The 17,676-nt window shown below is 43.4% G+C and overlaps 1 protein-coding gene across 4 annotated transcripts in view; it reads left to right on the top strand.

The window, feature by feature from the left end:
- The window catches only part of ZNF599 (zinc finger protein 599), a 48,176-nt gene extending 34,525 nt beyond the window's left edge, over positions 1–13,651 (top strand). For all 4 annotated transcript variants that reach the window (XM_073885281.1, XM_073885280.1, XM_073885282.1 and 1 more), the window contains 2 exons: positions 1,316–1,411; positions 8,543–13,651. In XM_073885281.1, the coding sequence (XP_073741382.1) occupies positions 1,316–1,411; positions 8,543–10,065 (1,619 nt within the window). In that variant the 3' untranslated portion in view covers positions 10,066–13,651. The remainder of the gene's footprint in view (positions 1–1,315; positions 1,412–8,542) is intronic.
- The last annotated feature ends 4,025 nt before the right edge of the window (positions 13,652–17,676 follow it).

Raw genomic sequence — 17,676 nt, 5'->3', positions numbered from 1 at the left:
TTTGATTTTATTGTATTTTTATGGTAACCTTTCACTTATCCCAAGTGACCTAATAGCGGGGAAGTGCTTAGAATAGAACTAGGAACATAGCAAGTGTAACGCATGTACTTATTATATGTACTAGATCAGTAAGTCCCAAATATTCTCCCACCGAAACTTTAAATGGCCAATTTACCCAGAAATTGGTCTGAATATGAACTGAATGGAGGCCTGAGGTCTCCCTTTTCCCAGATGTCCAAATGGTCACCATGACAGGGCTCTCCCAGCCTTGTGTCCACATTGTCTCTCCCGGGAGGTCAGTCATCAATGCAGTAAATGGTGTTAGCTCGTGACCATTGTGATTAGTTGTTGAAAGGAGATGTGTGGGGAATAGTATTCCAGGTGGAGGGACCAACAGGAGCCAAGTCCCTGTGGGGACGGGGAGCTCAGTTTCATGACAGAGATGAAGGAAGAAGGTGTGATTTAACTTTGACACTGCCCCATCATGGGGCTCAGTTCCAGGCATCTAGCAAACATCCGTGAACATTTGCTGCAGGACAACTGGATGCATTCTGGCCTGCAGTACAGGATTTTCTAGGAGTTTCTCTGGGTCGTAGTGCCCTAGTCACTGGATTCTCTCCAGAGTCCTGTCTTTAAGCCTTCATGTTTGGCAAAATACGTTTGAGCGCATGTACCAGAAAACCTTCTCATACTGATTTCACCCCTGAAAAAATGTAATGACTTCGCCTGACGAGAAGCCCTGAGGTGATGCTGGCTCCTGGCCTGGTAGGTGCCAACCCAGGCATGCCTGTTCACTTTCTTTCCTTGGTCCAGGCCATCAGGCCAGTCTCCTCAAAGTAGCCATGGGATGCTACAGCAGCAAGTAGGGCAGCAGGTCCCCACCTTCAGCTCTGTCTTTCCAACTTGGATTAAAGGCTTTTTCTTCAGAATGGGTAGCGGTTTTAGGTCATGGCCAACTTCAGACAACTGACTATCAGTAGATGCCATTCAACAGTTGATTCAGTCCAGTGTTTTTTGAGCCATCCTTGGACACTGAAATCACCTGGGGAGCTTTACAGACTCCCTGTGTTCTGTCCTTATGCCCAGAGATTTGGTTTAACTCGTTCTATGTTCAGAACCAGACATCTCCAGGTAGTTCTTATCCATGGGGGGGTGGAATCCTACTGGCTTCATTAGGGAACACCTTCTGGAAGGAGTCGTTTCCTTTTCTGGAGTTTCATGGTGCCATGTGAAAGGTGTATACTCCTGTATACTTGAGACTTTTCCTTTTGTCCTTACCTATATACCCATGTCCCCTTTCTTTCTCCATGGACAGGGCATCCTGTTCCCAAACCAGAGCTGACCTACCTAGTGGAGGATGGGCAGGAACTGTGGACAGTGAGGAGAGGCCTCTCCAAAAGCACCTATACAGGTAGGTGGCTGAGAGTCTGGCAGGTGCGTGTCCTGGCAATGGGTTTCATGGCAACTCACAGACTACCAGGGGATCACAGTGTCTGAAATTCCATGGGCAGCTTCTTTTGTGGCCTTCCTGGAGTCTTGGTTGGTGAGGTAGTACTCCAGCTTTGTTGGCCCTGTGTTTCCACCCCATCACACTCTTTGTCTTTATTAGGGTTGGGAGGTGGTATACTGAGTAAGAGACAAGCTCTAAATGCTTGGCCACTCACTAGCCTCATGACTGAGGAAGTTGCATGATCCTGCTATTCCTCTGATACAAGTTAGGCTAAGTTAATGCTATCTTGCTGTAAAAGATAAACTCCAAATTCTAGGTCAGTTAACAAATTAATAAGAGTGTTTTTCTCATTTATGACATGGTTAATGTGGGTCAGCAGGGGTACTCTGTACCACCTATTTATTCAGGGACCCAGGTGCATTCTGTTGTCAGTATGTTGCTTTAAGTTTGCCCTGGCATCATCCAAGTGTCCAAGAGGAATAGGAGAGAAGGGGAGTACAGATGGCCCCCAGCTTACAGTGGTTCAACTTTGGATTCTTCCACTTTATAATGGAGTGAAAGCAGTATGCATTCAGTAGAAGGTGGCCTTTGAATTTTGAGTTTGGGTCTTTTCCTGGGCTAGTGATATTGCAGTATGATGCTCTCTCCTGATGCTGGGCAGCAGCAGTGAGTCACAGCTCCCAGTCAGCCATCCAGTCACGTGGGTAAACAACCAGTACACTTAAAACCATTCTGTTTTTCACTTTCAGTACAATATTCAATAAATGCATAGATATTCAACACTTTATTGTGAAATAGTCTTTGATGATTTTGCCCAACTGTATGCTAATGTAAGTGTACTGAGCACGTTTAAGGTAGTCCAGGCTAAGCTATGATGTGGGGTGGGTTAGGTGTACTAAACGCATTTTGGGGGCACCTCGGTGGCTCAGTTGGTTAAGCATCTGCCTTCGGCTGGGTCCTGGGATCGAGCCCTGCGTCTTCTCCCTCTGCCTCTGTGATCTCTCTTTTTCGTTCTCACTCAAATAAATAATAAAATCTTTATTTTAAAAAAAGCATTTTGATGGGTTCATTGAGCTGTAACCCCATCATAAGTTGTGGAAGATCCGTAGCCCTATCCACTTGCACACATACATCACTTCATTCAGATTTCATTGACAAGAACTGATCATTAGGCTACATGTCGCATCAAACTGGGAAGTGTGGTTTAGCTTTGTGCCCAAGGAGAAGAGCCCAGGGATATGATGAACATATTCTCAGTCTGCTAAACTAGCCCACATTAGAAAAAGATACTAATGATGGTTTCTGCATCATTGGATTATTTGGGAATGTAATTAGATAACAAGAAACTGCTTATCGCACACTGCCTGACTCAGAGTGAGTGACAAAGTAACAAAAGTTGTGTGTTTGTAATATTCAGGCATTATTAGTCATAATGAATAATGATATCTCAAACTTCCTTCCAAATTCAGAAAAGACAGTCCTTTCTTTTTCTGCAGATTACTACCTCTAACCCTACTTTGCATCCCACACTTTTCCACCTTCATCCAATCATTCATTCACCTATACATCCCTGCATGGATCCGTCCTTCCATTTGTGAAGCAGCTACTCGGGAGCAGTCCCTAGCCTTGTTGTCTTCTTGCCCTCCCGTCTTATAAAACCTCAAGGAGACATTTGCCTTTGTCAGCCTCACATCTGGGCTGCTCCGAGCCGCTGAAGCCATCGAGTGGATGGAGAGGCTTCGATGCAGATTCGTGATCTCTCCCCTCTCGTGTTCCTTCTGGCTGCTCAGCCAGCAAGTGTCCGGCCCTCCCCTCCTCACCCCTTCGAGTCTGTCTCACACCTTCACCCCGCTCTGCAGTTCCGCATCTTCACTGGAATATCCCAGTGTTCCAGTGTTCCACTGACATCCTAAAAAGGACCTCATGATCTGGCCCGCTGCTCCCACCTCGCCGTTTTCAACTACTGGTCTTCCCATTCTGTAAGTCAAGAAAGCCAGGAACCGAAGGACGACCCCACACCACCTCCGCCTTCTTCACACCCTCTATCCAGCCGTTCCTGAATCCTGATCGTGTTCCATCTTCGTATGGACGAGTATGGCTTGGCCAAGGAGGCTCGTGCGGAACCGACGGAGTTGGGGAAGGTGACAGATTCTGGAGATACGGAAGATGGAACACGATCAGGATTCAGGAACGGCTGGATAGAGGGTGTGAAGAAGGCGGAGGTGGTGTGGGGTCGTCCTTCGGTTCCTGGCTTTCTTGACTTACAGAATGGGAAGACCACAGTCAGAGACACCTCACAACATGTCAGGTTCCTTCAGATCAAGCGATGGTGGGAGAGACTCCGGCAAGAGGGATGCAACACACAGCCTCATCTTTTACATTTCCACCACTTGGCCATATTCTGTTCTTTAGAAGCAAATCAAGGGCCTGCGCCATGCTGCCAGAGGGCATCATAACAGGGTGTAAGCACCACGAGGTAGGAATTACAAGAAGCCATACACGAGTCTGCTGCATCCGGGACCTTGGGTCTTCACATAAGTGAAGGAAGCGAAGGAAATAATTCCTGCCTGTTCTATATCTTCACCTTCTCTCCACCCAACACAGGAAACACAGTGAAGTTTCAGACACTTGGGGGAAACTTGAAACAAAACATGCTCTTGGCTCTCCCAACACATGTGATTGTTGACGACTCTATTTCACCTGAACAACCAAGCCCTCTGGGAGGAGTTTTCTCATTCTCTGAGGAGACAGCTACACAGCACTTCTAGGCTTCCTCGTTACTCTTTTACTATTTTCTTTAATTACTGTATGAAGGTATAACTTACACATAGTGAATATACAAATCTTAAAGGTTCATCTTTATGAAATATTACATATATAAACCCAAGTATCGACCGCCCCAGTCAAGAAATACTTCCAGCACCTCCCAGGTTTCTTCTGCTCCCTCCTTGTTAATACCCCTTTTACAAAAGTAGCCGGTGTTCAACTCAATCACTGTAGATTAAAGACTTATAAATGGACCCCCACAGTACATAATACTGTTATGTCTGTCTTGATAATCATCATGGCTCTGAGGTTCCTGCATGTGGTTGCAAAATTTAGAGTTATTTCTTAACTGTGCAGTGTCTCAGTGAATGAATAGATTACATATATCCATTTTCCTGTTATTCGGCTTGTTCTCCATTTTCACAATATTGTGAAGAATGCAGCTATGAATATTCTTAATCATTTTTTGTTGGATATAAGCACACATTTCTTTTGGGAATATGTAAATGAGTGGCCTGGCTGGATCCTGGTGTAGAGACATAATTAGCTTCAGTAGAAACCACCAGTTTCAAAGGGACCGCACTGTTTCACATTCCCAATAGTCATGCGTAAGAGTTGTCAACTATTAACGCCTACTGGGGAGCAGGTGGTATCTTCCCCTTTATTCTTTGAGAGCCAGTAGTGTTTCTCAGCACCACACTACTGAAAATGTTCTTACTCAGGTTACTGTTGACGTTCTGATTGGCAAGTGCAACACCTATAATAATGATAAGAGGGGTGTACAGGTTACTGAACATTTGCCATGTACTGGACTGGTTGATTTACATAATTTTTCTTATGTAACATTATTGTGAACATTGTTATGTGTCCTCCCCAAATTCATACTTGGAGCTGGGGGGTTAGAACCCCCAGTGTGATGCTATTAAGAGGTCGGGATTTGGGGAGATGATTGGGTTTAGAGGAGGTCATGGGGGTGGAGCCCCCCCGATGGGATTGGTGTCCTTATAAGAAGACAAAGGGAGACCATAGTCTTTCCTAGGTGTTGTGTATGTGCTGGGGGTGGTTGGGGGAAGAGGGAGAACACTCTGGTGTCTCTCGTTGCTTCCATAAAGGCCCTAGCTCCAAATTCACATTGGAGGTTAGGGCTTCAACACATGAATTTTGGGGGAACACAAACATGCAGTCCATAACAATTTGTTTTTGGAGTCAATATAGGGCTATTCATATATTGTTTATCTTCTATCAGTTTTGGTAATTTGAATCTTTCAAGGAGTTTTTCCACTTTGTCTAATTATTCTATCCATTACATTTTAAGATTGTTTTATCTTAAAATGTTAAATTTTATGTTATATATATATATATTTTTACCCCAGTAAATGAAACTAAAAAAATAAATGAAGATACTTATATATTTTTTTACGTTTTTATCTTAATCACCTGGTGCTCATCATGACAAGTGTACTCCTTAATCCCCACCACCTCTTTAACCCATCCCCCCACTCACCTCCCCTCTAGTAACCATCAGTTAGTTTGCTCTCTATAGTCAAGAATCTGTTTCTTGGTTTGTCTCTGTCTCTTTTTTCCCTTTGTTCATTTGTTTTGTTTCTTAAATTCCACATATACGTGAAGCCATATGGTATTTGTCTTTCTCTGACTGATCACTTAGCATTACACTCTCTAGCTCCATCCATGTTGTACAGATGACAAGATTTCATTGTTTTTTATGGCTGAATAATATTCCATTGCATATATGTAACTCATTTTCTTTATCCATGCATCTGTCAGTGGACGCTTGGGACATATTTTGGTCATTGTAAATAATGCTGCAGTAAACACAGGGATGCATGTATCCTATATACGTGTTTTTATAATGCCGTTATTAACTGACATTCTCAAAACAGACTTAAAAATGACTTCATCGTACTCATGTATATACGTGCTTTTTTTATTTGAACTTTATAAAAAGTATATCATAGGTTATATTGTCTTACATGATTTGTACTTTTTACTCAACAGTATGTTATTAAGACTCACCGTGCGTGTAGTATAGTTCACTCATTTTTTTTCTTCTGTAGTCATTTGCATGAATGTAACACCGTGTATTCATTTATTTTCATGAGGACTTTCATGTTTCCAGTTTTTTATACCCACAAAGAGTGCTGTTGTGAAAATTCATGTACATATGTCCTCATGCATATGTGTAGGAATTTCTCTTAGTGGTGTTCCTAGGGCTAGAATTTTTCGATTATTCCAAGTGAGCAGAAGGAGAACTTTACTAGATGCTGCCGTGCTGTTTTCTCACATGGGATCTTACCTGTTCACACTTCACCGGCATTATACTAACAAGTCCATGGATCTGTGGCCTTTCCAACACCCCATACTGTCAAGTTCTTTACTTTTTTCAATCGGGTGAATATAATATGGTATCACATTGTGGTCTTTTGCCCTTCCCTCATATCTAGGAAAGTTGAGTCCCTCTTCATAGGTTGATTGGCTGATGTAGATCTGTGAAATGTCAGCTCATACAAATATGCTTAGTTTTCATTTTGGACGTGGAGTGTTGAAGTTACCAACTGTAATTGTGGTTTTTTCTGTTTCTCCTTTGAACTCAGTTTGTGGTTTCTTTTGGGGCTCTGATATTTGTTGCATACAGATTTAGGGTTGTTCTGTCTTCCTGGTGGGTTGATCTTTTTAGCGTTGTATAGTGTCCCTCTTTTTCTCATTTCCTTTGCTCTGTAGTCTGGTATCTGATAGTAATTTAGATACCCTTGTTTGCCTTTTTTTTTTTTAAGATTTTATTTATTTATTTGACAGAGAGAGCACAAGCAGGGGGAGCCTCAGGCAGAGGGAGAAGCGGGCCTCCCACTGAGCAGGGAGCCGGATGCGGGGCTCGATCCCAGGACCCTGGGATCATGACCTGAGCTGAAGGCAGACGCTTAACCGACTGAGCCACCCAGGTGCCCCCCCGTTTGCCTTTTAAAAAATTATATTTAGTTTAGTCAGATTGACTGGTCTTCTCATTTACAGTTAATGCTTTTTTATCTTGTTTATGAAATCTTTCACTTTCCCAAGATCTAAAAGATAATCATTTTTACTATTTACTAAATGTTGTTAATGGTGAGCCTCTGACAGTTAGGTCTTAATCAGTCTAGAGTTAATTTTTGTGTGGCTTGAGGTTAGGAATGCAATTTCATTTTCCCCCATATGGGAAATGATTTCTGTAGATCCATTTATTGAATAGTCCCTGCTTTTCCCACTGGGCCTCTCTGCTGCTTCTGTCATATTTCAAAGTTCATACATGCATTTCTGAGCTCTTAATTCTGTTTTTTCCTTTGACAGTTTGACAGTTTATCTTAAATCTATGCTTACATCGTACTGCCTTCTTGTATATAATCATCATAATTCTAATTCCTCAAAGGGCAAGACTCCCTTCTTTTTTCTTCTGTGCAGATAGCCTGGTCTGTTTGTTCTTTTATGTAAATTCCACAATCAGTTTGTCAATATGCCTGAAAAACTCTATTGGGATTTTTATTTGAGGTTGTATTGAATTTATAGATGAATTTAAGGACAACTTTATATTACTACTCTCCCTTTTCATAGAGATCTTCATTAATGTGGTAAATTTATAATTCTCTTCATCGCGATGGTATTTGTTTGGTGTCTGTTCACCTAGTCTTTACTCGGACGAGGTAGACTCGGTACGCCCACCCAGTAGTTTCTCACCGTGCCCCACTATCCCACAGCCCGGAATCCTGAGATTTTTTTCTTTCCTCTGTCACTGTCTGCCTCTCCATCCTCACCTCCACCATCCGCTCATCCACTTCACTTTGGCTGGCATTCAGAATTCTCTGAAGACACTGCATGTTGTACTTTCTCTCCTCATTCCTCCATCAGAGAATTCCTACTCTCCTTTAGAAATAAGCTCCCACAGCACCTTTTCCAGGTAGCCTCCACTGACCTCTGTCTCCCATGTGGGTTGGGCTAGGTGCCCCTTCCCTGTGCTGCCATACCATGTTGGGGCACAGTCATTACATAGGGTGTAGTCTTTACTCTGCCCACCCTCCCCCATTCTGGAGGGTGAGGAGTCTTCTCCGCTCCAGATTCTCTACGCCTGTCCCAGCTTTTCTTCCTGGGTTGCCTTTTAAAGATGTCAAGAGTCCAAGGATTAGTGAAGAAAGAAATTGTAAACCTGGGCTTAATAGATATATAAATGCCACAGGCATTAGAGGGATTATTTTCATCTTCATTCTGCCACTCAAATGGTAATTTTGTTTGTTCTGTGTTGACATGACTAATAGACACCTTTCTGTATTGGATTCCCTTCAGGTGAAAAAGCAAAACCTGAGACCACAGAACTTACTGCTTCTCAGCTGGCCTTCACTGAGGAAGCCCCTTTTGAGGAACAAGTGACCCAGGGAGTCCCAAGGGATTCCAGGTTGGGGCAAGCAAGGGATCAGGAAAAGCTATCAGAAATGCAGGAAGGGAACTTGAGGCCAGGAGCAGACCCCCACAAGGAGACATGCCCTAGGAAGTTGACCCATAAACATGATCATTTGGAGACAGATGATCGTTTGTGTTTAACGGTTTTGCAGGAGCAAGTCACTACCCAAGGTGATCCACGTGAACATGAACAAGGACCAGGAAAAGACCCTGTGATAGATGCAAGGAATAACCTATATAAATGCAAAGACTGTGGGAAAAGGTTTAGCAAGAATTGGGCCCTTGGTCGGCATCAGCAGATTCATGCTGGAGTGAAGCCCTATAAATGCAGTGAATGTGGGAAAGCCTGTCGTTATATGGCAGACTTCATTCGACATACGAGGTTGCATACTGGGGAAAAACCGTACAAGTGCATTGAGTGTGGGAAGGCCTTCAAACGCAGGTCTCACCTCACAGAGCACCAGCGCATTCACACTGGAGATAAACCCTATGAGTGCAAAGAATGTGGTAAAACTTTCACCCACCGCTCTTCTTTTAACCAACATAATATGACCCACGCTAGGGAAAAGCCCTTTTTGTGCAAGGAATGTGGGAAAGCTTTTTACTACAGCTCTTCCTTTGCTCAACACATGAGGATTCACACTGGAAAGAAACTCTACAAGTGCAGTGAATGTGGAAAGGCCTTCACTCACCGTTCCACTTTTATCCAGCATAATATGACCCACACAGGAGAAAAACCCTTTTTGTGCAAAGAATGTGGAAAAGCTTTTTGCCTCAGCTCATCCTTCACTCAACACATGAGGATTCACACTGGAGAGAAACCCTTTGAGTGCAACGAATGTGGAAAGGCCTTCACTCACCGCTCCACTTTTATCCGGCACAAGAGGACTCATACTGGGGAGAAGCCCTTTGAATGCAAGGAATGTGGGAAAGCCTTTTGTGACAGCTCTTCCTTAATTCAACACATGAGGATTCACACTGGCGAGAGGCCCTATAAGTGCAGTGACTGTGGAAAAGCCTTTACACACCACTCTGTTTTTATCCGACATAATAGGACCCACAGTGGAGAAAAACCCTTGGAGTGTAAAGAATGTGCGAAAGCTTTTTACTACAGTTCTTCCTTTACTCGACACATGAGGATTCACACTGGCGAGAAGCCCTATGTATGCAGAGAATGTGGGAAGGCCTTTACCCAACCTGCGAACTTTGTCCGTCATAATAGGATCCACACTGGAGAAAAACCGTATGAATGCAAAGACTGTAAGAAGGCTTTCTGTGACAACTTTGCCTTAACTCAACACATGAGAACTCACACTGGAGAGAAACCCTTTGAATGTGGTGAATGTGGAAAAACCTTCAGCCACAGTTCATCCTTCACTCACCATCGAAAAATTCATACCAGAGTTTAAAGGCCTCTGCAGGTTGTTTATATCGGTCAATTTTAGTGAACTCATACTGGTGAAATACCTTTTCTTTTGAATATAACTTTTCAGGAAAACCTTTTGGCCTGAATTGGAGAAACACCTTGCTCATTATCTGATAATTCATACTGAAGAGAAACATAATTGCCATCCATGTGAAAGCTTTTTATGGCAGGTCATCTCAAGGGTCATAGTAGAAATTGACCCAGCCTAGACCCTTACACTACCCCCCGGGAATCATCCACAAGTGAGACCCAGTGGTTATGCATTTAGGAAATATGTCAGCAAGAATTATTCTTATATTTATACTATAAAACCATCTCAAGAGTATTTTAGAAGTACAATGAGAGGTGGAGGAGATGTAGAAGAGAAAGGGAAAAGAAATGAGTGTATGGCTTCTTTCCAATTTCCCTGCCAACCTTGTGAGAACTTGTCATTGGGGTTGGGACAGGGGATGGTGGGGGTGTGAGAGATAAAAAGACCTCATTCCCTTTATGTGTGTTTTTTTTTTTTAAGATTTATTTGAGAGAGAGCGAGAGGGAACACGAGTTGGGGAGAGGGAGAAGCAGGCTCCCCGCTTAGCAGGCAACCTGGTGTGTGGCTGAACCCTAGGACCCTGGGATCATGACCTGCGCCGAAGTCAGACACTTAACTGGCTGAGCCACCCAGGCGCCCCATGTGTCTTTTATGTATCTGTCATCAGGAGAGTTGGACCATTGAAGGCAGCCCTGCTGCCAACATTTTTTGAAAGTACTCTTTATTCTAAAACATCGTCATTTTTACCCTTGGGGAGCATAAATGTTTGTGAGAGATTTAGAGGCCCAAGTCATAAAATACTTCACACACACACACACACACACTCATATATTTAGTCAATTCTTGTTATTCATTGTAGTTGTATTCTGTAAATCCATCACAAACACTGAATTAATGACTACTGAACCATTGCTTCTAAAGGAAATGCAAACTTATGTTTGTCTGAGCCTCTGTTCATATTTTCATCAGCCAATCAATGCATGACCTATTATGGATTTTTGTTCTGTTTAAAGGCATCTGAATTTAATATATGTTTCTTAGAAATAAATTATATGCAGTATCATAATAAAACTTTCTATTACATCATTTTGTATCATGTATTTGTTGTTACTCTACTACTTTGTCAGTCATACAAATAATACACACAGTTTAGTACTCACACATTACATAAACACAGTAAACTACAGTAATGTGAACACCTACACTGTGCTATAGTGTACAGTCATGCAAAGAAAGTGCAGGAAAAGTTAAAATTAATCAAAGATTAACATTAAGTACAACTAGTTTTGAGAGAGCTAAGGGATGTGTGGTGGGGCAGTGCACTCTGGATAAATCTCTTGACCTTGGCTTACCCCAAGAAAACCAAAGTAGTTGATGGTACTTAATTCAAGCCGCTTGAAAAATAGCAGGAGGATGCATTCAACAATAGGGTCACATTCTTTCATGTCATTGCAAATTCTTCCAAGGCAGAATTTCATTCTGATATTACAGCTGCTTTGAGAGGGACATTTCAGTGGTAGCTGGATTTTCATCACCATCCTCATCACAACTGACTTCAGTGCCTTGTTTTGCTCTCTCTTCTGGGTCTTTGTGGACTCTACTACCTTTTCTGCCCAAATTTCTTCCACATCTTCCCTCATGTCACTGAGGCTTTTTTCAGTTATTTGCCGTGTGATATGCCTTATGTGTTTGCCATTGGCCTTTATATTTTCTGTGACACCTTCAAAGCCTTTGAAAATTTTCAGGTGGTCTGGCCATTTTTCCAGATATTACTGATAGTAGTCTGCTTGATACTGCCACAGTCCCCCACCTTGGCTGTTGTGACAGACTGCCAGTAGTCCGTTGTGCCGGTTTCCTTGTTGGTGTTGTATTGCTTTACTATAAAGTTCCCTTGGAGTGTTCACCATGAAAGCTTTATTATGTCCTGATGGCGAGGTTAGGTGACAGACTTAGCGTTTAGGGGCATGAAAAGAACACCTAGGTTGGGGTGGGCATTTGCAAGTTCTACATGGCAATGGACTGGGACAATACTCAAAATCAATACAACCTTGGAGGCAAGGTTTTTGGCCCAGAGATAGCTGTCAACTTCTTGGATGAGCAGTGGTGGAAGCTTAATCCCAGAATGTTTCTGACATCTCATATGTCAGATGTTAAACTCCTGAACTGGAGTTTCCTTTTAAGTTCTTGTGGATTTGGGGTTCCGTACATCTTTAGGGGTTTGCCCTTAAGTTGCTGTTAGTATTGACACACAATAGCAAGATTGCATGATATTTGAATAATTTGAAGATGGGGTTTGGAGGCCATTTGCATTATATGGGTTCATTTGTCAATAGCCTAGGAAAACAAGCCAGTCTCATTGGCACTGAAACCTGCTCTTCCACATAACGCTTTCCCTGTATAAATATTTAGCAGGTATTTAAAAAATTATTCCATAGCCTCCTGATCTGCAGGAACGGCCTTATCTGCACACTGCTAATACTGTATTGTCTCTTGAAATGTGCAAGCCAGCTAACTAGCTGATCAGGGTTTAACATTTTCCCTGTCTGGGTAACAGGACTTTTAAATTTTGGCCTTCAGCCTCAGAACAATGCCTTCCTATACTTTTTTATTGATCTTCATCTCACGAATCCACTTGAGCTGCTTTTCCATCCTTTTCATAGCTTTGCCACACACTCTAAAAGATACTTTTAACACTTTCTGAAGTGGCTTCATGTACAGATCAGTGAATTTCTTCTTCTACTCGAGCATGTGCCATATTGATTCATTCACATCGAACTCCGAGTCAACAGCAGTACAACTCCTGACCGAAGGTAGCCCATCTAACACATGTATATTCTTTTAGGTCCATCACAGCCTTCTTGTGCTTACAAACACTGGACAGCACTGGATGCCTGGGTGGCACAGTTGGTTAAGCGCTCGACTCTTGATTTTGGCTCAGGTCATGATCTCAGGGTCATGGGATTGAGCCCTGTGTTGGGCTCCATGCTCATCGGGGTCTGCTTAAGATTCTCTCCCTCTCCCCACCCCCTGCACTCTCTCTGTCCCTCTCTCAAATAAGTCAATCTTAAAAAAAAAAAGAAATTAAATCCAAAATAAGTAGAAATAAATGATAAAGCTAATAGCAGAAATAGAAAATATACAGAAAAATTAACACACTAAAAATGGATTTTTAAAAGGTTAATGAAATTGACAAATCCCTAGAAAAACTGACCAGGAAATAAAAAAAGAAAAATGAAATTTCCAATATCAGGAATGAAGGTGGGGCCTCACTGCAGATTTGGTAGATATTAAAGGGATAACAAGTGACTTTAAACACCATTCTATGAAGAAAATTGCACATCCAAGTGGTTTTCCTGTAAATTGTATCAAAAATATAAGGAAGAGGGGCGCCTGGGTGGCTCAGTCGTTGGGCGTCTGCCTTCGGCTCAGGTCATGGTCCCAGGGTCCTGGGATCGAGCCCTGCGTCGGGCTCCCTGCTCAGCGGGAGGCCTGCTTCTCCCTCTCCCACTCCCCCTGCTTGTGTTCCCTCTCTCGCTGTGTCTCTCTCTGTCAAATAAATAAAATCTTTAAAAATATATATATAAGGAAGATATTTTACCAAGATTACACAAACTCTGTAAACAAAGAAGGAAACTTCCTAACTCATTCTGCAAAGAAGCCAGCATTACTCTAGTACAAACACATAAAGAAATTTAAAGATTAATATCCCTCAGAAACATAGACATAAAAGTCTTTAATGACCATTTCAGGAAATCACCAAATATAAGAGGATAATCTAGCAGGACCACCTCTTGGGTGGGGTTTGTCCCAGGAATCAGGATTGGTTTTTAACATTAAAAAAAAAAAACAATGTAATTCATATTTACAGAATAAAGGAGAGAAGCCATATTATTATCTCAAATCTGTATGTGAAGTAATTGACAAAATTCAACACTTCTTTCAAAGTAATCTCCAGCAAAATAGAAATTGGAGGGGATTTCCTTGATTTGATGAAGCACATATACAAAAAAACCTTCAACTAATAGCATACTGAACACTTTTCTCTTTAAGAACTGGAACCTGGAATGCAGGTTTATTATCTTCACTGGTATTCAATAGTTTACAGGATATCAGAGCAAGCGTAAAGGTAAAAAGGAGTAAAAGGCATACAGATTAAAAAGGATTATGTAAAACTATTTACAGAAACTATGAATGTGTGTTTAAAAAATAAGAAATCTACGAAGAAATACCAGGAGCATGGAAATTTAGCACACTTCCAGCATACAAGATCAATATATAAAAACCAATTGTATATTCTATATGCTACCAGTAAATGATTGAAAACTAAAATTTAAAAGATACCACTTACAATAGCATTTTTAAAATCTCACAAAGTAGTGAGGAGTAAATTAGCAGATACTGTATAAGACCTATGCACCAAAAAAGTACACATCAGGGGTTGGCAAAGTTTCACTATAAAGCACCAGATAGGAAATAGTTGTAGGCTTTGCATGTAATGTCTCTGTCACATGTTCTAGTTTTGTTTTGATTTTATGACATTTTTAAAATATTAACATCATTTCAAGCTACTTGGCATTACAAAAACAGGCTGGGGGCCAAATCTGACCCATGATCTATGATCTATAATTTCTGGAACGCTGCTACAAAATACTGAGAGAAAAAATTGTTTTAAAATTTTTTAAATTTAAAAAATTTTTAAACAAAAGCTGTACCAACTAGTGAACTGGAAAAGTTAATATTGGTAAGTTGTTCATCTCGGCCATGACCTTGAAAGCTGGTGTATGGAATTATTACAACAGATATTGGTGCCCTTGGGGCAAAAGGCTTGTAGGCCAGGGTAGATCCAGCACACAACTGATATGCACCTGCTGTTCATGCACCTGGGAGGAGATCTCTCATAGCTGCATGATTTGCTGCTAGGCTCATATTGAGGAGAAATGTCTGATAGGGATGTGTTACCAACTCACAGTCCCTGTCCTACGTCTTCTGAGCCTGGAGCCTGGTGTGGCCAATGGTTGATCTATGAATTAAGCCGAAGAAGATCTCCTCATAGGCAGTGACCGTGTTCATTAAGCGTATGCGACTGTACTAAGTATCAAAATATGGTGAAACGGTGCATACCTGATGAGAAGGTACCACAGTCTGGTGGTTATATGCATGAACCCTGGAATCAGACAGCCTGGGTTAAAATTCTTGTGGCATTACTCCTACCTGTGTGACTTGGTGAAGGGTCTAAGGCTTAAATGCTATTTTACTGAATTTGCGAAAACAAGCAAAGAGAACATGCCTGCCAGAAAAAACAGACGTGTCATGGTGCAATCTCCATGTCGTCACTGGTATTCAGAAACCTAGTAGTCCAGCTGGTGATGCTCAGGACACTTGCCTTTCCAGAGTGGCCACAGAAAAGGGGCCCCCGGCTCCAGGAACTGGAGAGGAGCTAGAGTGGCCTCTGGAGGAGGTGGTGCTCTGAGCCATGACCTACTGGCATGGAAGGGGTGGGAGATGGGTTGTGAGAGTTACCTGGTGGCTCCTGTGCTTGTCCCCAGAGCAGTGGGAGTGTACCATCAGCATCTAGGCTCCTGGTGACAAGTGATGTCACACATTTGGGAGCATTCTGAGCCTCAGAAGGGAAACCTCTATTCCAAGAGGTTTGTTGGGGTAAATTCACCGCCCTCCTGCCTCAGCACAGACCCTGCTGCTGCCATCCCATACCATCTGGACACACCATGTAAGACAGGGCCAACCCCCAGTCTCCCCAGCTTTAGTGTTTCTACCCCAACCTCTTACAAGCCATGCCCCACCTGGGCAGGATCTATGTTACTCTCCTGCTCTAGCCTTGAGCAGGCTCTGCCCTCTGGGGGACCATAGGGAAAAGGGCTGGCAGAACCCCAACCACAGGTTGCCTATGCTGCTGCCCTCCAGTTAGGCACTGGGGTGACAGTCATGCAGGCTCTTGGAATGTATAGTCTTTAACAGTCTCACCAAACCGCCAGGCCCGTCTGGTGTCACACACCTGCAACCAGCAGCAGGAAAGTCAGGAAGCGCTAGAAAGTCCTGGGAGGATTCGCTCTCTGGGCCTTGCCCTTTGCCTTTGGTGCTTTTCCCTCATGCCCTTTGCTGGTGGAGGCTGAGCTGGTGTGCTTTTCTGTCCCGTGTTCCAGGGATGAGTCACAAACATCAGGCTGGACAGTGCATGGTGTGCCATGGAGAACAGGTAGCTAGGAAAGCTCTTCAGATTTCCTTAACTACACTTCCAAGACCCAGCAGTATACAAATTGTCCTTCATGGGCAACTTCCTCAGCAAGCTTCTCTCTTGCCCTGTCCCTGCCCCTTGGCACACATGTGTTCCTCTTCTGGCAGAGATCACCCTGCTGCCCCTGCACCTGCCCTTGGCCTTTTTCCTAGACAGGTAGACAGTTCTGCCTGGATCCAGGGCCTCTGCCTCTTGGGGTTACATCCCCCTAACAGGTGGTATCAGATCAGGCAGCCTCAGTGATGCTCTCTCGTGGTCCCGAGGGGACTCTCTGAAGAAGCTGTTGCTCTCTGCATGTACCTCAAAGTGTCCGCTCTGGAATGATAAAGATCCCTCCTCCAGAGCACACAATGACTCCTCCTTTGTCACCTAATCTCATAGTCAGCCATCCCAGACTGCTGCCATCCCATACTGTCTGGACACACCAGGTGAGACAGGGTGAACCCCCCCGTCTCCCCAGCTTGAGTTTGGGGATGGCCAAGGCCATCCAGTCACCCCCAGATCCTTGCTTAAAGGAGACTGAGCTGAAGTCACCAGGAGTGTGAAGGAAGGGGATATCAAAGGAAGACAAAAGTATGCAAAAGGCAGGACTACCAGAAAGGGGTCCCTGTAGCAGTGGGAGCGTACCTTCAGCATCTAGGCTCCTGGTGACAAGTGCAGATGTCACACATTTGGGAGCATCCTGAGCCTCAGAAGGGCAACCTCTATTCCAAGAAGATTGCTTAGTTAAGATAACTTCCATGAGCTCCTTCACCCAAGGCCATGCCTTCAGCAGCTCATCCAGCCCTGCTGGAGGATTTCTGCCTCTCTGCAGGATGAGCCAGGTGCAGTGGGGCTGTCTGGTCCGGCTGCCAGGGAGGTTGAGAAAGGAAGAGCTTGATGAAGGCCATTGACTCAGCTCTCCGCCCTTATTGATGTCAAAGAAGACCCAAGAGAGAAAAGCTTTCGGATACTCTGTCAAGGAGAAATCCTCCACCCGCACCTGTCAGTGGTCGGCTCTGTAAACAGAAATTTTCAGGGCCACTACTACTGCCACTGTTGTGGGTTCGAAGTGAGTCTGCTCCCATCTCCTCCCTTCCTCAGATGGTCATTGCTGAAGACCTCAGCTTGGAGAACAACACAGCACCAATGGAACCACAAGGTGGGAGGATAAAACTCAGACCACTCAGCCTACCTCTTCTCGCTCCCTGTTTCTTGCAGGGAACCCAGTTACTTTGCCATTGGCCACTTTCCCCTCACAGATTCCAGAAATGACCAAATTAGCAGTCACTGACTTGACCGACTTGTCTACAGGGGCCCGATCCTGTCTG

This window comes from Callorhinus ursinus, unplaced genomic scaffold, assembly GCF_003265705.2.
Source record: "Callorhinus ursinus isolate GAN/ISIS: 27379988/994484 unplaced genomic scaffold, GSC_fseal_2.0 scaffold61, whole genome shotgun sequence".
NCBI lineage: Eukaryota > Metazoa > Chordata > Mammalia > Carnivora > Otariidae > Callorhinus > Callorhinus ursinus.
The sequence above is the reverse complement of the archived record's forward strand: the minus strand, read 5'-3'. Positions and strand labels throughout refer to the sequence as shown.